The sequence below is a fragment of the Beta vulgaris genome, chromosome 4 (assembly GCF_026745355.1).
Source record: "Beta vulgaris subsp. vulgaris cultivar EL10 chromosome 4, EL10.2, whole genome shotgun sequence".
In the NCBI taxonomy this organism is placed as follows: domain Eukaryota; kingdom Viridiplantae; phylum Streptophyta; class Magnoliopsida; order Caryophyllales; family Amaranthaceae; genus Beta; species Beta vulgaris.
Window position 1 is genome coordinate 60,569,209 of NC_079205.1, and position 21,506 is coordinate 60,590,714.

A 21,506-nucleotide genomic window follows, 5' to 3' on the forward strand; every position below is an offset into this window, starting at 1 on the left:
ATGTGGAGAAAATTATGCTCTGTGTGCGTTCAACATCTTTCTCAATTTTAATCAACGGTCAACCATCCAGATCTTTCTCTCCCACGAGGGGGCTACGCCAAGGAGATCCCCTCTCCCCTTTTCTCTTTATTATTTGTGCAGAAGGTTTCTCTACTCTGCTAAGAGATGCCGAGGCAAAAAAGGAAATTCATGGTCTGAAAATTGGGAAAAAGGTGGATGCGATTTCGCACTTATTTTTTGCAGATGACAGTTTGTTGTTCACAAGAGCAACTGAGGGGGAAGTAGAGAAGGTTATGGAGGTCCTATCCATCTATGAAGCTGCTTCAGGCCAGAAACTGAATATGGAAAAATCGGAGGTGTCCTTTAGCCGAAATATAACGCAAGAAAAGAAAGATACGCTTCAGATGAAGTTAACATTTAAGGCAGTGGAGGAACATGGTACGTACTTGGGTCTACCGACCTTTGTGAGTGCCTCAAAAAAAACGGTTTTTAAGTATATTCAGGAGCGAGTTCTGAAGAAGCTAAAAGGGTGGAAGGAACGATTTCTATCTCATGCAGGAAGAGAAGTGTTGATAAAAGCAATCGCCCAAGCAATCCCGACATATGCCATGCAGTGTTTCACTATCCCGATAAGCATTTTAAATGATGTGGAGAGAATGTATAGGAACTTCTTTTGGGGGCAAAAGGATGACGAGAAGAAATTGGCTTGGATAGCATGGCATAAGCTCTATGAACCGAAAAAGAATGGAGGATTAGGGATGCGCCACCTCCCTGCATTTAACAAGGCGCTCCTAGCCAAACAAGCCTGGCGGATCATTAAACACCCTGACTCCCTCGTGGCAAAGACCCTGAAAAACAAATACTTCCCTCATTCTTCCCTTTTGGATGTTAAAGTAAGCTCAATGGCTAGTTTCACTTGGAGATCGATCTTATCAGCTAGGGGGCTGCTGCGAAGAGGTTTAAGAAAGGTGGTTGGAGATGGTCACACCATAGACATATGGAATGACCCGTGGATTCCGTCCTTACCGCATTTCCACATAATCTCACAGAGGACCGGAGAGGATGACGAGCCTAGGACAGTGAATGAGTTAATGCATGGACGAGTATGGAATGTAGAGAAGCTCAATCTTTTATTTTCAACCTGGGAGGTAAGTGCAATCATGAAAATCCCAATCCCGCATTACCATGAAGGGGATGACTGGACTTGGCATCAATCGAAGAATGGAGAGTTTGTTGTTCGGAGCGCCTATTATCTCGAACTAGACGCTCAAAAGAGCAGTGCTGCTTCTACCTCCGAAAATACCCGTCGGAAATTATGGAAGAACTTGTGGGCAGCAAATATCCCCCCAAAAGTGAAGATGTTTGGGTGGAGAGCCCTTCATAAGGGAATCGCGACTAGGGAAACGATGGCTGTGAGGGGTGTAGGTGGTGATCGAAGATGTCCGATGTGCGGTGAGGGGAATGAAACTATTATGCATTTACTTTTAGAGTGTGCAGATGCAAAACGAACATGGAGACAATCGCCCCTGCGCCTTGAAGTGGTGGTTGATTCTGGATTGACGTTCATGGATTGGTGTTTATCAAAGATGTCAATTATCTCGGATGCGCAGTGGTGGGCATTATTCTGGTGTATTTTGTGGAGGTTGTGGCTGCGACGTAATGCCTGGCTTTTCCGACAGCAGCGCATACCAGTGGAGACTACGCTAGCTAATGCGGTCAGCCTGATGTGCGAGTACCTGGAGGCTACTGGGGCTGGTGAAAAACTGTTGCAGGCGGACGGTAGTGATAAGGAAAGCTGGACCCCCCCCATAGAGGGCAGTTACAAGGTAAACTCCGATGCGGCGGTGTTTGAGGACGGCGTGGTAGGGTGTGGTGGGATCATGCGGGACGCTCAAGGGGAAGTCATGGGAGCTACATGCTTGAGGATAGTAGGATCGTATGACATTGATGTAGCGGAAGCGGTCTCAGCTAGACACGCCCTGTCTATAGCTCTAGAAGCGGGTCTCACTCGTGTGGTTCTCGAAAGTGACTGCAAGAAACTAACAAGCTATTTGAAGAATCAAAAGCGGGAGATGACGAGCTTTGGTCTTATTGTTTCGGATATCTTGTTGCTGGCAGAAAAGTGTGAATGCATTTCTTATAGCCATGTTCGTAGGGGTGGAAACAAGGTGGCCCATACTTTAGCTCATTTGAGTAGAAATTTTCCTGAGATGAGAGTGTGGTTAGAAGAGGTGCCGATAGAGGCTCTCCAATATGTACTTGCGGATTGCAATTCCAATGAATAAAATGCTAACTTTTCCGGTCAAAAAAAAAAAGGTAGCGAAAATTACTTTAATGTTGTTCAGGTCAATGCTTTTAAATACAAGAGAGAAAAGTCTGGTCAAACTTCAAAGCTTTCAAATGGTTCAAGTGCAAATTAAAACAGCTAAACGTAAAGTCAACTTTTAGGTTCTCATCAGCTTCTTAGCAAAATTAATTATAACCCATGTAAAATGGGACTAGCATTGGATTAGTATTTTTTGCAGTTCAGAAGTTAACTAAGGGTGCGTTCTATTCAACTTATTGGATCTGAACTTATTGGAACTTATCTGAACTGAACTTATTGAACCTGAACTGAACTTATTGGAACTTATTAAACCTGATTGGACCTGATTGGACCTGATTCAACTTATTGGACCTGATTGAACCTGATTGGAACTTATTGGACCTGATTGAACCTGATTGACCTTATTGGACCTTATTGAAACTTATTGACCCTGATTGAAACTTATTAGACCTTATTGGACCTGATTGAAACTTATTAGACCTTATTGAACCTGATTGAAACTTATTTGACCTTATTAGACAAAAATATTGACCATGAATAACATAAATATTACCACTAACGTAAATACTACCCCTCAAAAAAATTTATGGAATAATTATTATTATAATTCGCCCTTTAAAAAATAATGATTATTAATGATCTCTTATGATAATTAATTTAACAAAAAAATTACTATTTATATATTTGCCTATACATAACTATAATTATAATAATAATTATTATTATTGTTAACCTTATTTATTTGACCATGATTATAATATTATTCAATAGCAATATGTATAATCAAATAATAGACAATAATACATGTATAATACTATACATTGTTGTACTTTAATAAAAAAATTCTAATAATAACATAATCAGCTAATAGTAATATGAATAATAAAATAATAGACATAATACAAATAAATAATAAAATAATAGACATAATACAAATAAATAATAAAATAATAGACACTAATACAAGTATAATACTATATAATCATTGTGGTACTTTAATTAAAATTCTAATAATAACATAATCCGCTAATAGTGATATGAAATTATGAATAACAAAATAGTGGACAATAATACAAATGTTTATTAAACATTGATTATTTGGACCTTATTGGACCTTATTAGACCTGATTGGAACTTATTGGACCTTATTAGACCTGATTGGAACTTATTGCACATGATTGGAACTTATTGCACCTGATTGGAACTTATTGAACCTTATTAGACCTTATTGGAACTTATTGCACTTATTAGACCTTATTGCAACTTATCTGAACTTATCTGAACTTATCTGAACTTATTGGACCTGAAACTTAATTTTTTAAGTTGAACAGAACGCACCCTAATTGCAGCAATGTGCAGCCTTGACAACGCAAATTAGCAGATAAATTCCGATGTACGCCAACTAAAAGTTCACTATATTTTTAAAAAAAATAGTGCTAAAAAAGACAAAAAGAACGTAAAGAACGAGTAAAACAACCTATATAGCACCTCAAAAAACATAATATCTGATTTTTACAATTTACTATAACTTACAAAGTTACAAGTTACAATCCACCAATTTCTTTGAGACATATAATCTACTATGTCCTCAAATGAAAAGACACATAAAAAAAATCACTCCTATTGACGGATCTAGACTTCAATTTAAGTGAGTTCAAGAAAGTCAAAGTCAAGGTCAATGCTAGTTAGAGATAACCCTTACCGTGTAGACTTTGTAATGTCGATGTTCAATTTTTGATTTTTTAAACAACTTTTCTCATAGTAGCTCTTGCCATGTAGTGGCACTAGTACTAGCAAGCAAAAAGTAAAGTATCATCTTATAGAAAAAGTAAAAAGAAGTATTAACGTAACTAAATGGCCTACCACATCTTTTCTAGAGATGTTCAATATTTTTTCTCTCAATATTTGAATTTTCTTTCCCACGTGTTAGACTCTCAAACTACAAGCTTCTTTTTTTTTTGCTATTTCCTACTTCTGCACAAATTTTTTAGAAGTTAAGTGGGGTTAACTGACCCCAGTTACATAAACATGGATCCGTCCCTGCTCCTATCTAAATATAAACATAAGAGGTTCAACAGGTTTAGAAAAGAACAATTGGTTCAAGTAAGAAAGACCATGACATTACTAGATAAAGGATATATATATAATGATAAGAGAATTGATAAACCAGGACATAAGCTATTGATTTACTGTCATCTAGGATTGAATAATAGAGATAATTCAGCAGAATTCATAGAGTAATTTTCTAATTGAAATGTGCCAGAATCATATGTTTGTGTTACTCCTCCAATATTACTAGCTACTTGCTCAGTTTCTGACCAGTTTTGTTGTGGTAAATGATGTGCCAAAACTGCTTCTATCTCTACTAGAACTTCTTTCATTGTTGGTCTGTTCCTTCCTTCGACGTTTAAACACCGTTTTGCAAGATTACCAATAGTATAAAACTCTTCCTCTGAACCCTCTTGTAGGAGTTGAGTATCGATTATTTCGAGTAAAGAAGAACTCTCCATATGCAAGAGAAACCAAGAAGTTAAACTTCTTTCTTCCTCAGACATACTACGTATTGCCTTTTGTCCTGTTAGAAGCTCGACAAGTACCACTCCAAAACTATAAACATCGCTCTTCTCAGTAAACTGACTTGTTTGAAAGTACTCCGGATCTAAATAACCAAATGTTCCTACAACACGAGTAGTTACATGGGTTTGATCAAGAGCAATTGATCTAGAAGTCCCAAAATCTGATAACTTTGCCCTGTATTTGTCATCTAGAAGTATGTTGGAGGATTTTATGTCTCGATGAAGAATAGGGATAGAAGACGAAGAGTGTAAGTATGCAAGTGCTCCAGCTGAATCAGAAGCAATTTGCAAGCGCATTCTCCAGGTGATTAGAAACTCTTGACTCGGATTATGAATGTGATGGAAGAGAGTTCCATTAGGAATAAACTCATAAACTAGTAATGGGACATCAGTCTCCAAACAACATCCTAGTACCTTGACTATATTTCGATGATTAATCTGTGATACGATTACTACTTCGTTGATAAATTCGACTAACTGGCTTTCAGCCAGAACTTTAGACTTCTTTATGGCAACAATTCTACCTTCACTTAACATTCCTTTATAAACAGTACCTTGACCTCCTTTTCCGAGTATCCTATCCTCATTAAAGTGGTCTGTGGCTTTGTCTAGCTCATCAGCAGTGAAGATTTTCATTCTTGCTACAACACTTTCGTCGTAGGACATTTGTTGTTGCAACAACAAGCCACCATTGCGCTCAAAGTATTTAGCCTTTTGCTTAACAATCATCCTTTTTTTGATGAGGACATGCAACCACCAACCACAAAGGAGTAATAGTATTGATCCCAAGGAAATGCCCAACCCTGTAATCAAATTCTGAACATGTTTACTTCCACTATCAAACAAGTAATAGAACAAATAGAAGAAAGACTTGCAGAGCTGAGAGCTGTCTTTAAGAAAAGTTTACAGGGTAATTGTCGCGAATGGAAGAAGAGATCGAAGATGATTAACATTTAACTATTAGACATATTAACTTTCGAGTCAGTTAATTTGATGTTTGGTTAATTTCAAGTTTTTAGTACTTTATTTTGTGTTTGAATCCATTAATGCAGTTTGGGCAACTAAAGTATGTGTTAATTTTGCCAAATCTACTCGATTTTCCTACATTGAGGAAGAAGATGAAACTAAGATGACTAACATATAAGTGTAGTGGGTACTTGAGTTTTGTGACAATCCTAATTCAACTTATATAATGTTAGACTCTTCCTCAATGTGTAGGTGCAGTGAAAAGAATAGAATATATATTCACGAAAGATTAAGACATTACCAAGAGTGATTTTAATGAGGGTTGATGAGTTCTTATCTGCAATCTTCATACAACCAGTTCCATTAGTTTTCAATCCATCGCCAAAATATCCACTCGGGCACGAGCATTTATAACTCCCTGGTGTGTTATCACATACCATGCTACATGGGCTATTCGAACCAGCAGCACACTCATTGATATCTAGGGAAAAGCAAGCATTAAGCAAGCATATTATCATTACAATTTACAAAAAAGAGTCAGATTGTATAACTATTTTTTCCTATTTCAGAGATGATTTACTTGAGAAAGCAGAACAAAACAGTCTCTGACAACTAAAAGTACTAACCTGTACAACCTGGTGTAAGATAAGGATTACCCTCGTAACCTGATTCACACTTGCAGTGATATCCTCTTCCACCAACGCCGCCAACACATTGAGTATTCAGCTGACAAGCATATGTAGTCGAGTTTTTCTTAGCCTCTTCACACGTAGGCCTAGTATTCGAACTAAAGTTTAAGTCCCCAACAAACCAATCAAGCACCATAGGAACTTGATCAGCTGTTCTGTTTCTGAGCCTATTTGGTACAAAATCTGAGGCTCCACCAAACATGAAGCTGTCACTTCCAGACAGAAATGCATATGCACAAGGCTGAAAACTCGAAATATTAGGACCTGTATGATTTCTCAAACTCAAAAGTGTAATCATGAAAGACTGCAATCCAATCAGGATTGATGTCTGACAACATCCTAAACCCGAACAAGACCCTGAAATCAGCTCATTCGGACTAGAACACAAGGCAAGGCACCCAACACTGTTATACTGGTGTTGAGTCCCATTCGCGAGGATTCCTGTATAACCCGAAATCAAAGCATAATCATCACAACCAACAACAGTTAACTTGTTGGAATTGTTTGAGAAAGTAATAGGAGAGTTCACTATATCAAAGACTATTGAACTTTCTGAAGTCACCTCTCCTTGGGAATCATAGCACTTAGAAGCTATCCTAGAGTTTCGAAGCAGCAGATGAGTCTCGGTTATAAGCAATATATCAGCATCACGGTTAGAACCAAAGTCAAGCATAGTAAAAGCTTTGGGAGGGTTGTATGAAGTATTACATAGGATAGTGAAGTAATAATTAATGGAGCAATCAAAACCGATGCCAAATGGGTATGGAATGGTTAAGTTGCCACACTTTCGTGGGCAGCCGGGTTTGGTGGTGTTAGTAGCTGTTAGCATGGTGGCGGGTGTTATGGAAGTAGTGGTGGTGGTGCCAATGATGGAGGTTCCTAATGAAGAGAAAATGAGCAAGAGAAGCCATAATCTTATACTATGTATGAAAAACATGTTTTGGAAGATCATATTTTCAGCTATCAGGCAAAATTACCTTACTTTATCCATATTCATTTGTGTAGGAGTATTCATATCAACATATATTGGAGTAATGAATCTGGAAAAATCTGAGTTTTTTTGGATTTTTGACCATTATGGCTGGTGGAAAAGTGGTATGTTGAGCAGTTGAGCATATAGAAGTAAAATGGTCTAAATTTGCTACTTTAATTCCAACTTTTGATTGTTGTACTGCCCACCTCGCTACCTTCTGCTACGCGTGCAAGACTAATTCTTCCTTTTCTTTTCAATGACTATCTCAAGTCATTTAGTCAAGTATGACAATATCTTAACTTTGGCTAGTATTATAAGAATTTAATGGGGGGTTGGTTGGACTTTCTTTTTGGGCTTCCACTGGAAATCCGTCGTAAGATAAAAGAGTCTCAACAGATTGGAACCTCTCGCAGGTTAATCCGGTCTGAGTTTGCGAACAGACACTTTGAAAGCGAGGGGTTGGTTGGACTTGGTTCTAACTTCTAAGTAATCCTCGGGGTTAAGTATAGGTATTACTCCTACATATCTCTTATAAATATTAGTATTAAAATTCAACTCTATTACTCCTTCTGTTCCAAAAATAGATCTTTTCGTCTCCAATCTGTCAATCTTCTTATAAGTAAAAATAATACTTCCTTTGTTTTTTTTTTTCCACTTACAACTGTTTGACTTTCACGTTTGTCAATATATAAATCCGACTATAAATATCTTAAATTACTGACAACTAAAAATTATGAAAAAATAGATATTCGAAAAATATACATCGAGATGAATCTAACAAAATCTACATGAGTATGTTTTTCCTGAACTATAAATCACAAAAGATAAACTAAGTAGAATTGGGTAATAGTGTAAAAGTCAAACCCTTGTAAGTAAAAAGAAACGAAGGAAGTATTATATATTCTTTCTAATATATAAGAAAAAACTTAATTACGCGGGATCTTGTTTGATTAGTCTCAATAAATATTGTACTGAACTCAAATTTTTATAATTTTTACTAATATGTAATTAAATATATTAGTAATACAAGACGTGCATTGACAAACATAGGATTGTTTGGCAAATGGCTTTTTAGTTTGGTCAAACAGCTAAAAATTATGTTTAATTTGTGGCTCTTAAGCCGAGTTTTCAGCCAAAAGCCAAAGCTACTTGGAGTAGCTTTTTCTCATTGGTTGTTGGCTTTTTAACAATAAGATTATAAATAATGGTCATTTTATAGTGCAACAGCCAATAGCTAAAAGCCAGTTTTACCAAACATGTTTATAAAATAAAAATAGTTAGACAACCAACACAAACATCCAATACAAACGGTTAATCAAATCAGTTAGATAAACCAGCCAACAACCAATCACCAAACAAGACCACAAAAAGAAAAAAATGGAATATGTTTTTTGACATAGAGGGAGTACAAAATATTAGGTAAGGAGCGATAAGCAATAATGACATTAGAGAAGATTGATTATAACTACTTGCACAATAAACAAATGATAATAGTCAAAAAGAATGTAGAAACTTCAAGGACAAATGTTTTAACAAAAATCACATGAGCAAATACTTAGATCGTTATGATTAATGTTTTTCTTGTTCACTAAAAAAAATACTTAGACTACATACTTATTCACCTTTCATTTTGGTAATATTATCTAAACTTATTCGAATTTATTGAAATTACTATTATGTAACAAATTGAAATTTATTAGAACTTATAAAAAAAAATTAAAATTTATCTAAATTCATTGAAACTTATTAGGAGAATTTTAAATTTTTTTAATTGGGGAAGAAAACTAACCATGAGAAGAAAAAACAAAAAAAACTGATAAATACATGATTCTTAAAACAGAAAGAACAGAAAAGAAAATAGACGAAAGAAGAAAAGAAGTTTCTAAACGTAACCCTCCAAATTCCGATCTATAGAATTTATTGCGATTGCAAAGGAAATTCCATCTCTCTCTACCGATTACAGTCCACATTCATATTCATCCATTCATTCCAGTGTTTCTTTTCTATCTAAAAAGTTCGATTTCGAATTTCCAGCATCAATTCAAGGAATGAAATTGAAGTTTTGTTCTTGACGATTCCATAAAATTGAAGGTTTGTTTAGGTCTAATTTGACTATTATATTGTAATTTACACTTAAATGTTTGATTTACTGGTATGCGAGCTAAAAAAAAGAAACCTAGATTTTGGGGTTTATATCTAATGGAAGTCATTTGTGTGATTTAACGACAATTATTGAATAAAAGACATCTTTCTTCCGCATTGAATGCAGCTTTTTTGGAGACATCACGCATTTGTTGAGTGAAACATCACACAAGACAATGATCGGAGTGGGGAAGATGAAGCAATACACGAATGTTCTCGATAAACCCGTAAGCAAAGGAAAGCAGGAGGTACATGAATTATCATCCTAAATTACATGTATTTTAGTTGATGATCCAATTTTTGTACATAACTATGCCAGCATTTCAATTTCAATTTTTGAGGGTGTTGTATGTTGTATTAATGCAAGTTAAATACTTCGATTTCGGTGTTTGCTTGCAGGTTAGCTTAAGTGCTTTCGCCTTCTTGTTTTCGGAGATTGTGCAATATAACCAGACACAGGTGGACAATATTGCTGAACTCGAACGGAGGTGATAATATTGCGGAGACATAGTAATAGTTGTTTGTGTTTAACTTGCTTTAATTGTGTTTAATGATCATACTATATTGCGACTGCCTTGTATAAGATATAGGTTAGTGTTCGTTCGAAAACTGTGTTTTTAAAACTGGTGTACCTCTTGGTGCAGGCTAGAGGATGCAGGCTATGCTGTTGGGGCTCGAGTTCTGGAACTTCTTTGCCATAGGGAGAAGGTATTGCGCCTGTTCACATTTTTGTTTTCAGTTTCCAAACATGTTTGTTGTTGTTAATTGAAAATATGTCTTTCTATATGCAAGTTCGGTTGTGAAAGCTTGCCCTTTCTTTTATCTGCTGTATCATTAAAGATCAATTAAGCAGCAACTGCTCCCCGATTTGAAGACTCTTACACCTTTCATTTTTTACAAAATTATTTCCTGTTTGTGAATATGATGTGATATATGAGGTTCTTTGGCAAAAACTATTTAATTAGTTGTCTAGTCTGATCTACTGAATTGCCTATGTAAATCACTGGTCACATGAATAAGTAGTCATGTATTTGCTACTGGAGTCGCGTACTTTTTTGAGCCGCATCTTAGATGTAAAGGTTTTTTATTTTATTTTTAAGATGCTTATATTTCTTGTTACACATAATTTACCCTTCATTTCCATGATATTTGAATTGCAGGGTAACCGAAGGGAGACACGCTTGCTTGGTATTCTATCTTTTGTACACAGCACTGTGTGGAAAGTGTTGTTTGGAAAGGTGTGTATATCTCATGTTGACGTGATACTCAAATTCTTGCAAATTTGAATGTGCTTGTGGTGTCCCCTTCTCCCATTGTCCTTTTTTCCCCAAATTACTAGGGGGACTGGGGGAGGGGGGATGAGGGCATAAAGACAGCAACAGTAATTGCAAAAGTTGTGAACTCATTAGGCTTTCCCTTTTTAGTTTTATGGAGCGGTTTCCTTCTTTTGGCTGATTATAGAAGTCTTTGTTATTAGCAGGTTTCTCTGTGAAACCACAAGAAAAAAAATCCTTTGATGATTATACTCTCTACTACTTTTCCTTTTAGTACTCTAAGTTTACAAAATGTTCAGAGTTAATATTTAGCTAATTTTGGATAAACTCACGTCTATTTGGATTTTCACAGACCATGCCAATCCCAGGATCATATTGGGTTTTGGTGTCCAATTTTTTTATTTTTTGGATACACTGTATTAATTTGTGAACCTTTTCTGGGTATCACTTTGGAGGTTATTTGATGATGGGACATTAAAGTAGGGAAAGGAAACAAATTCCTTCATGTTTCTTAATTGGTGTTTGTGTTACTCCTCTTACTTCACTGTTCTTGCTCTCTGTCCCCTTCTTCCTCTGATCTCCTTACCTTGGCCTTGCCAGATGACTTCTACCTGTTTTTTCACAATTTATAATGCCTCCATTAATCGGCTCCTGCCACTGCTGCCGCCAACCCAATCAATCGTCCTTGAGAGCAAGACTAATGTGGACTTCCGTGCCCTACTTGATTGCTATTTGCTACTACAGGCCTACACATGTAGCTGGTGATGCTCTTGTGGTTTGGTTGTTGATTTTGGCCAGCTAATTGTAATATAACCATCGAGGTTAAGCCTGATGAGCGTATGTCATCAGAATTTGATCACCTTGATGGATATCTCAAATCTCCTGTGGGTTTGATCACCTTAGTGATTGGGTGCTGAGAGGGAGAAAGCTGATGAAATAGAGGGAGAATGGTAGTGTAGAGGGTGAGGATGATGAAGTGAGGTCGTTAGTGCCAAGAGGAGAGAAACGGGAAATGCTAACAAGATCAACCAATGATTGCGTTGAAGATGCGAGTCTCTGAGATGATGAAAAGAGAGGAAGATTTAGGGTGATGATGATTAAGGGGCAAGGTATTTGGTGGAATGGTTCCGGGGAAGAGATAGTGTTTTGTAATTTTGGGTTGAAGGAGAAGAAAGATTGAGGGTTGGAGGGAGTGACCATAGGAAGATAGAAACCTGTCAATGGTGTTGACTTAGAAATGTGCTATGGGCTTTGATGATTCGTCGGGAGGTGGGTGAGGGAACCAGAAGAGAGGGAATAAAATGGAATATGAGATCTTGTACATATTATTATCTGGCCTTCCGTCGAAAACTTCTCTTCTCTCATAATCGAATAATAATTATCAATTACAATTTTAAGTAGTTTAATTTCTCTTTAACTTGTATGTGCCAGAAGGAAAAAATTTGGGGCACTAAAATGGGATTAACTTGTCAATTTGCTATTTGGGTTCACAATATGTTTTCTTCCCTCCCATTTACTTTTTACGAAGCACCTTCCTAATATGAAATTTATTTATTTCAAGCTCAATTTTACTTTCCTATCAATATAAGCTTTATTGTATTATGTGCCACCTATATCTACACTGTTGTAGTCTCCTATAAGTTGGAGTTTATGTACTCCTTTCCTTTGGTTTAAAAGTGGAGAAACTTCCATAACCTTGAATGTTTAGTCCCTGTTCATTTATGGCACCAATTCTTAGCTTCAGCTCATGTGAGGGTCACACGAGGGGGTTATTGGAGAACAGGATCCTTTATAACAGCCTCCAACATTATTGAGCTTGGAATAACCAACCTTATATTGGATATCTTAAACTTAAAGGCTCAGAATGCAGATGAGTAGAACAGTTTTTCTGAAACTTGCTGTGAACTTCCTTCTTGTAAAGGGAAAATAATTCAATATTGGCGATTTTGTAGCTCTTTGAATGAGAAGAAGCTTGTTCTAGTTGAGGTACTTATAGTAGAGGTTAGATCAGCACGTTTTTGAGAATTCCATTTGCGAACTTAGCTCCAAAAAGTTATGATTGAGGATTTCTTTTTCTTCTCTGTATTTTTCTCCTTTTCCTTATTGAGACGGAAGGAAGGTGAATGGTTTTCAAGAAGATTTGTAGAAACCTAGTAGTTTGACTATCTGACCTCTCCACTCTACTGCTAGCTTTGTTAAAGCAATGAATTGAAGTTCAGGAAGTATACAATTGTACTAGCTTCTCTTTGTCAATTTATGATCCAAATTTCCTTATCCTTGTTCATGCTCTTTGCATCAATTTACTTGTGAGTTTTCAGTGTAAAAGATTAGGAGTGTGAAACGGACGTCGATACGACTTTTCTTGCCATATAGAGGGGTCATAATTCATTGTAGCAGTTTCTACGAGCTTTGTGGACAGGAGTTGTTAAATTGGAGAAGATACTGTAGATAGGACTTATGCATTGTATTTCAAGCTGTGGTCAGTGTCTTCAGAACTAGCAAGAAACATAGGAATGCAATGTGAAAAGACGTTGCTTTTCATACAATGAGGGTGTTGAGACGATAAATGGAGGGTGCTTGGTGTAATGCTAGGAAGTGAGTGCAGTTAGGGGGGGGGGGGCGTAGCAGAGGTATCTCCCCGAAAGTTTTTTTTTAAAACTTTTGGGAATAAACTGATTAGTGATTGGAATAAGGCGCGATAGTAATAAGAACAAAGTGGCTGTGTGTTTGGGCATAGATAGTCTGAATATTTGTTTGGTCGGTTCTAGAAAGTTACAGGAAGTTTAATCAGGTTTGGAGAGACCAAACTAGAAACTTATTCCATTTCGAGGGACGTAGCTAAAGAACACCACTACCTGTAACTTCCAGAGAACTTCTGTTGCTTATGTGTTCCTGTTTTAACATAACAAGCACATAACAGATCAGGTGTGAAAACCATAATTGACTGAGCCCATGATGAAGATATGAAGAAACGTATGAAGTCCTTGTGTTGATGTTGGCACATTTATTCTTAGAAAAACTTATTACTTCCCATAAAAAAGCACTCATTAGTTTGAAAATTGCAATTAACGAAACTTTGCTTTCGAAGTTTTTCATTACTTGGCTAACTTGATGAAAGACAGTCAAGTTCTTTATTACTGAACCAATAGGTTGAGTTTTAAATAATCAAAATGGTCTTGTGAGTCAAAAAAATAAGTTAAATACCATAAGAAGATTGAGTATTTAGTAGGTATGTGGCACCACCATGTGTTTGACGACCAGTAAATTGGGATTTGGAGCAACCTTGAAATCATTTGGTAGTGTCAAGATTTTATCCCAGATTGCTTGCTCTTTGTATATGAAAAACGTGCAACATTCACACATCTGACAGATTCTGACTCTATGATATATATTTAACTTATGAGAGAAGGATGACACGATTATATTGTGTCATTTATAACCAAGGTTATCAAAATCGTGATTTAATCGTAAAAATCGCACGATTCTACGATCTAACAACGATTTGAATCGTTTGTAGAATCGCAATTGAAGAAAATCGGCTATAGAACCGTAGAAAATCAGTAGAATTGGTGAAATAGCGATTTCTTGAATCATTTCATTTGCTTTTGACTTATGGAAACATGTATTTCCTATACCTCTTTTATTTCCTTGATGGCATCATTTCTCATCTCATATAATTATCATTACGGCTAAAATTGAATTCTTAGTGTTGTCCATTGGAAAAATAGATAAACAATTTACATATTTTATCATAGAATCTTATTCCCTCAAAATTCATAGAATCTTACGATTTTACGATACGATTATGAAAGACCGCTCCGATTTAGAGTAGAATCGCGATTTTGATAACCTTGTTTATAACCATGTCCTTAGTTTTTCTTGGACAATGTCTCCACCTTCTTTGTGCAGTAAAGATTTGTATACGTGATTATTTGGGAGTACTGTGAATTGTGAACCAAGAGATACCCTTTGCTGTAGAACTTGGCACTTAACATGTACAAGCTATTTTATTTCAGTAAAGGCTAGGTGCAGTGGTTAGGGATGTCATAATGTCATACTTTTCTTTTTGTTTGCTGACTTTCTGCATTTTGTGTTTTCAATTTAAGGTTGCTGACTCACTTGAGAAGGGCACTGAACATGAAGATGAATATATGATCAGCGAGAAAGAGCTCCTTGTAAACAGGTAATAACAATCTAACAATCTTTTTGCGTCTTTCATCCAGCTTTCATGCCAGGCGTACACTAATGTATTGAGCTGTGACATCTTCAGGTTTATATCTATACCGAAAGATATGGGAACTTTCAACTGTGGCGCATTTGTCGCTGGAATAGTGAGGGTATGTATATTATCTTTGCCTATTTGATGCTGACTAGTTTTTAGCAATTTGGGGATCTTCAGTGTCTTCCTGACCGTTTGCACCCAATAAAGGGTGTCTTGGATAGTGCAGGATTTCCCGCTGTTGTAACTGCTCATTTTGTTCCAGTGGAGGGGCTGTTGCGGCCTAGAACCACTATCTTGATAAAGTTTGCCGAAGAGGTACCTGTTATGCTCTTTTTGCACTATATGCAAAGGATGTAGTATTTCGAACAATATATGTAGGATACGGCATTCAATGTTAGCCTCAAGGCTGAGCTTCAAGATGTTTGCATAGGCCGCTTCATTTGCTATTTGTTTACTCCTGGAGTTGATACATTGGTTTTTCTGTTTGGTAAAATTTTGAATTGTTTTGATCCTGTAAAATTCCTTGTACCACAATTAAATTCTGCAGGTCTTGGATAGATGCATCATATGAATGTGAAACTGTACATATGATTTCTTAAGGGCTCAGTTGATCCAGGTGTTTCCACATTTAATATTTGTACATTTGTACTTCAGATCTGATAACACCTGAGCTTGCATCAATCAATAAACATCCTTGCATATCTTCTATCGCTTTCCCTGTTTTAGTTTGAAAAGAAGTATACCTTTTTCTACAGGCTTAAGTTAGGGTGGCATGAGCTTTGGGTAATTTACATTTCATCTCGAAGTTACTTTGATTGCATAATGTGAACTCGCGATGTGACAACTAAATCTGAATGGAGATAGTAGTTTCATTTGGGGGGGACTCTTGTGCATAGAGCTGTGTATTATGAATTCTTTCCTAGCTTTTAGAGCTGTGTAGTATGAATCCTTTCCTAGCTTTTAGAGCTGTGTATTAGGAATCCTTTCCTAGCTTTTTTGTGGTCTACAGGCTTTCTACAAAGTCCTCAGGACCAGAGATACCGGGTACATGGCGGCATGGCCACATTCACGTTCCAGGGGATGTGTCCTGGAACGTGGTACATGGCCACGTTCCAGAAGACGTGTCCTGGAACGTGGTACGTGGTCTAGGAGTCCATCTGGTTTACTCTAGAGGATGCGTTCCGCGTTCCGCGTTCCCATTCCCATACCACGTTCCGGAACGTTCCATGTTCCAGTTAACATTGCTCAGGACACCAAATCCCTATAGTCTGCACCACGAGAAAATATTTACTGATAAGAACGTTGGTTTCACTATATTTCCGAATTGTGCCCATTTAGGAATTTGCAGATCTGCATTAGTCACTTGCATTCCATAGATATGACGAGCTCTGGATCTGATACTGCAGCAAGTGCTCTTTTTTCCTTTTCCTTTTGGTGCTTTGGTTGTTACCACTCATACGCTTGTACATTTGTTTCCCATTTCTCTGAGAGTAATGTTTAATATGTTAGGCATCTCACAACGAATAGGCTTATGAAGTAGTGAGTTTTCTGCGTTCTAACCCTATTTTGGCCTTTGCTTTACTTGTAAATGTCATTTTGGTCCATTTTGTTTGGTGTTGTTTATCCAACGTATTACATGGATGGTGTTTTTCTTTCCAGCGAGACAGGGTCCAAAAAGCTAAATGCTTAAACTATTAGCTTATTTGTGATGCGTCATGGTATGTGCATTATTCATATGCTTGCTTATCTTAATGCAGGTACTCAAAAGGGAAGCAAGATTGGGTTGATGCCTGTTGAAACTATTGGTTCATCAAATTTATCAATACAACAGGCTGAGGAGTTGTCGAATCTTGTTCGAGGGAATCATATTCTCCGAAACTCCTACTTTTTGTTGATCCCTGGTTTTTCGAACGGGGTTTACATTTGTTTCATTGTGATTCCGGTGTTGAATTTGCGCATGATCTCTTGTTAATCAAAATACAAATTATTTTAGCGTCATTATCCCATGGAGGATCCCGCATGTTGTAGTTGTAGGTAAAGGAATGGATTGTCACTTATTAGTGAAGGAGCTGATAGATATATTTCAATTTATATTTGACTACTAACTGTTTTTGGAGAAGCTATTAATAGGATAATAAACATACATTGGTAGATCTGCTCTGTGTGTTGCTATGTAGTACGGCTTCTCTTGTTGAGATGTTATTAACAGAACAACAGGATTATGCAATTTGGTGATACTGTCTGTTTGTAGTAGAGATTTGGTAATACTGTGTGTAGACTGTGTACAATGTACATTACGTATGTCATTATTCCAATTCTATTGGATGTTTCCAATAGTTTTGTCCACAATTATGATAGTGGGATAATTAGGTAAGATGATATGAGGTGTTACACAGTGACTGGTTCATTGTTATCCCCATTTTGCTATGGAATCGGAGGTTGTATAGAGCCAGTTGTTGGATGTGACATGACACCCAATAATAAAGTATTTGGATAAGAAAGCTCTAATAAAGTATTTGGATAAAGAAACTCTTAATTAGTACTCCTCTGTTTTTTTTTTTACATTGTTCTTACTTAGGATCTTGACATTATTCATATTCAGAGAGCATTTTCTCAATTTTTTTACTCTATAAGAAAAAATATAGTCATGTGAGGTCTTGTTTGATTTGTCTTAATTAGTATATTATTAATATTCAATCGTTATAATTTTTATTAATATATAATGAAAGATATTAAATTCAAAGATATGTTGAGAAAAATTGAAAAAACAGAGGAAGTAAATTCTAGGTAGCAATTGGAAAGTAAGAGTAGAGTCTATCAAATGAAGTTATTGAATGATCCATATAGAATAATGATTGAAATATATTTGATTAATCTGCGATAAGGGGAGAGTCTCAGTCTCACATTGTCGTCTCACGTTAATTCGAGTAAAATTTCTTCATTAATTATACTCGTTTTTCGAAAATTCTTCCTGAAGGTCACTTTTACTAACATTGGTCATGAATTTTTGATAACACACAAGTTTTAACTTTGAAGATAATTATATGGAATATTATAGATTATTCTCTCAATTTGTGTTAAGTTTCGTTTATTATTTCTTAACGTATGAATTGTGAGATACTTCTAAGTGCTATTGAAATTATGAAAATATGTTCCCATTCTTTTTTGAAAAGAATAAAGGAGGTACAATTCAAATTAAAAGGATAAATCAATAATAACGAAAAAATGGGTAGATAAATTAGTTGAAACATATGGTAACCTTTGGGGGTTGACAATTCTCATAGAATAGATAGATGTAAATAATAATAAAACCAATGATTTTGACATTTTCCGATAATATTGAAATCAATGCATTTTGCATCACTTTTTAAATAATTGTCAACCTGAGGATCATCCCATTTTTTGTAGTAAATGTTCACTAAAAAGTACTTCTAGCCAATAACAATTATGAGTATTATGTGATTCTATCCAATATTCTCTTTCAGTCTAATATCATCCATGTAAAATCATTAACTAAGTTAAAGGATTAGCCACTAAACGTAAAGTCTACCAGGAAAGTGTTGCAAGTAAAAAAAACGGAGGAAGTATATGAATTTGAGGTCATGGGATCAAAACCTATGCAATGCAATTTCTAATTTTTTAAATTGTACATGGATTACAGGGAAAAACTTTGTCTACCCACTGGATAATCTACCCACTAGGGATAGACATTAATAATAAGTGGAGTCCAACAATGGGTAGTCTACCCAGTGGGTAGATGTAGCAATATCCTGGATTACATACTAACATGAGCTAAAACTTCCTTAAGAAGAACGCCACATGACACCGTTACTTATTTAGTAACGCTTTTTAATATAAATATATAGATAACCATATCTTATTGATTATTCTATAGTGCCAATCATTATCTTCATTATTATAGATAGAGTAATAATTACTATTTTAGTCTCAACAATTTCACTTGGCGGCAAAGTGAAGACAAGGGTTGAAAGACCACTTCCAACCTCCTTAGGAACCTCTCATTTTTGCACCGCCCACCTAAAACCGCCGCCCTTAACCTATCCTACTCTTATCATCCTAAACAAATTCAACAAAGATAACATTTTTTTTTTGTAAGAATACCTGATGAAAGAGAGAAAAAATGAAATATTTTTAACCCAAGAACAACATCTTTAGTGCAATATATTCAATCTATAATAAAAACTAAGAGGGTATCTTTAAAATTTGCTAATTTCTGTAATCTGAGGAAGAAATTTGCAAATTTTTGAAGATGGGTTCTAAAAATGGAAGCAATTTCAATCGTTGGAGTGTATTTGATAGTGTGAAATTTGGTTCATCATCAACAGCAGATGCTTTAATGGCGGATATAAATGCAGCCATAGCTGGTTTAGAATATGCTCAAGCTAGCAAACGTCTGAATCCGCCATTAATGAGTATGAAGAGAAATGGTTGCTCTGTTTCAAGTTCAGATTCTGCTCAGATTGTTGAGGAAGAAGAATCTGATGTTAAGGTTGTTGATGAAGAGTTTCAATCTTTGAATGTTTCTTTGTCTAATTGTCCAACTTATCAAATTGATGCTATTCTTCAATATCAGTCTCCTATTTCTTCAAAGTAATGATGTTAGTTTTTAATTTTAGTTGAAGTGATGTTATTGATTTGATGATTATGATTGATTAGAGTATTTAGTTAGAATTAGAAATGTTACCTTTTGTACACCACTAGTCCACTACTACCATTGTACTAAAAAGGGACTAAAGTAATCAGTATGTGTTGTTTTTCCATTATAGTGTTGTGAAATTCCAATGTAATTTGTACATATTGTTAGTTTTTTCTTTAATTTTGACATAGTCGTATTTTAATTCTAGGATGTTTTGCCTAGTTAAAAAAATGAAACTTCTAAAAGAGAAAGCTAAGAAATGGAATTGTAATAAGTTTGGTAATATCATTAGGCAAATTTCGGTGGTGGGTTCCCATCTTCAGAGTGTGCAAAATTAGCTTCTAAAATATCCTTTAAGTCTTATCCTTAATGCTAGACAAGATCGACTCCTTAGTAAACGTCGCGATTTATTTTCTTTTCAATCATGTTATTGGAAACAGAAAAGTAGAGATGATTTTTGGTTAAAAGGGGATTCGAATACCTCTTACTATCATGTGACTGCCTCTATTAGAAAAAATCGGAATACTATTAAGCTTTACAAATCAAATGCTGGTGATGTTATCACCATTCCTTCGTTAATAGAGGAGGCCATTACTTCGGACTTTAGGAAGAGATTTGAAACTAATACAAAATGTTGGTTTGATGAAAATACAGAATTTGAGCTTATTACCCCAATAATGTCGGAAGATGAAAATAGAGAATTAATTAAAGGTGTTACGGCAGATGAGATTAGAGTTGCAGTTTTTGACTTAGCCCTGGATAAAGCTCCAGGACCGGATGGTTTCCCCCCTTTCTTTTCTCAAAAGTACTGGAAGTTAGTTGGTAATTCAGTTGTTAGGGCGGTTCAGGCCTTTTTTTCATTCGGGTCGCATGTTGAATGAGGTTAATCATACATTTATCATGATGATCCCTAAAGTAGAAAATCCTGAATCGACCAACAATTTCAGGCCAATTAGTCTTTGCTCCACAATTTATAATGTTATTGCAAAAGTGTTAACGAATAGATTAAAAGTGATTTTTAGGGAACATAATTCACCCTCTTCTGGGTGCTTTTATTCCTGAGAGAATTATTCAGGATAATATTCAGCTAGCTCATGAGGTATTCCATTCAGTTAAAAATAAGGGAGGCAAGGAGGGTTGGCTTGCTATAAAGCTTGATATGGAAAAAGCATACAATAGGATTGAGTGGAATTATCTACTAGTAACTCTTTCAAAGTTAGGTTTCCATAGCATTTTTATAGATTGGATTAAAAGTTGCATCTCGACAGTCTCTTTCTCGATTCTAGTTAATGGTATTCCCGGGAGTCAATTCAGACCCTCTCGGGGGTTCAGACAAGGGGATCCGCTCTCTCCATATCTTTTTATTCTCTGTGCGGAGCTTCTGGCAAGAAAAGTTCATAAAGCTAGCTTCTCTAACTCTAAGGAGTTAGGAGTGAAAATAGGGCGATCAAGAATCAAAGTTCCTTTTTTAACATTTGCTGATGACACCCTGCTATTTGCAAAAGCTAACCCAGCCTGCGTTATTATCAAGTCTATTTTAGATCAATATTGTAGAATATCGGGCCAACTAGTTAACTTTCATAAATCTTCTTTTCAATGCTCCTCTAATGTTGCTCTCCATGATTGTATAGAATTTAAAGGTATTCTTGGCATGGAGCACACTCTATCTCTGGAAAAATAC

The 21,506-nt window shown here is 35.9% G+C and overlaps 2 protein-coding genes across 2 annotated transcripts; one reads left to right on the forward strand and one right to left on the reverse strand.

Annotated features, from left to right (window-relative positions):
• Positions 1–4,447: 4,447 nt before the first annotated feature.
• Positions 4,448–7,740, reverse strand: LOC104890243 (wall-associated receptor kinase-like 8). The gene is made up of 3 exons (XM_010675649.4): positions 6,495–7,740; positions 6,170–6,349; positions 4,448–5,705 (listed from the first exon to the last, which is right to left on the reverse strand). The coding sequence occupies exons 1-3, from the start codon at positions 7,507–7,509 to the stop codon at positions 4,519–4,521; spliced, it is 2,382 nt and encodes a 793-aa protein (XP_010673951.1). The 5' UTR covers positions 7,510–7,740; the 3' UTR covers positions 4,448–4,518.
• Positions 7,741–9,347: 1,607 nt separating this feature from the next.
• On the forward strand, positions 9,348–17,321 carry LOC104890242 (uncharacterized). The gene is made up of 9 exons (XM_010675647.4): positions 9,348–9,621; positions 9,800–9,920; positions 10,072–10,160; positions 10,317–10,380; positions 10,833–10,910; positions 15,053–15,129; positions 15,217–15,283; positions 15,376–15,483; positions 16,926–17,321. Exons 2-9 carry the CDS (start codon positions 9,849–9,851, stop codon positions 16,953–16,955), a joined length of 585 nt encoding a protein of 194 aa, XP_010673949.1. The 5' UTR covers positions 9,348–9,621; positions 9,800–9,848; the 3' UTR covers positions 16,956–17,321.
• The last annotated feature ends 4,185 nt before the right edge of the window (positions 17,322–21,506 follow it).

What these genes read in the sequence shown, in the direction of transcription:
- LOC104890243 (XM_010675649.4), bottom strand. Translation starts at nt 7,509, where the DNA reads ATGATCTTCCAAAACATGTTTTTCATACATAGTATAAGATTATGGCTT. An exon ending in TCTTACACCAGGTTGTACAG is followed by an intron (nt 6,350 to 6,494) that starts GTTAGTACTTTT and finishes GCTTTTCCCTAG; the next exon opens with ATATCAATGAGTGTGCTGCT. An exon ending in CCTCATTAAAATCACTCTTG is followed by an intron (nt 5,706 to 6,169) that starts GTAATGTCTTAA and finishes ATTTGATTACAG; the next exon opens with GGTTGGGCATTTCCTTGGGA.
- LOC104890242 (XM_010675647.4), top strand. Translation starts at nt 9,849, where the DNA reads ATGATCGGAGTGGGGAAGATGAAGCAATACACGAATGTTCTCGATAAA. An exon ending in ATTGCTGAACTCGAACGGAG is followed by an intron (nt 10,161 to 10,316) that starts GTGATAATATTG and finishes CTCTTGGTGCAG; the next exon opens with GCTAGAGGATGCAGGCTATG. An exon ending in GGAAAGTGTTGTTTGGAAAG is followed by an intron (nt 10,911 to 15,052) that starts GTGTGTATATCT and finishes TTTCAATTTAAG; the next exon opens with GTTGCTGACTCACTTGAGAA.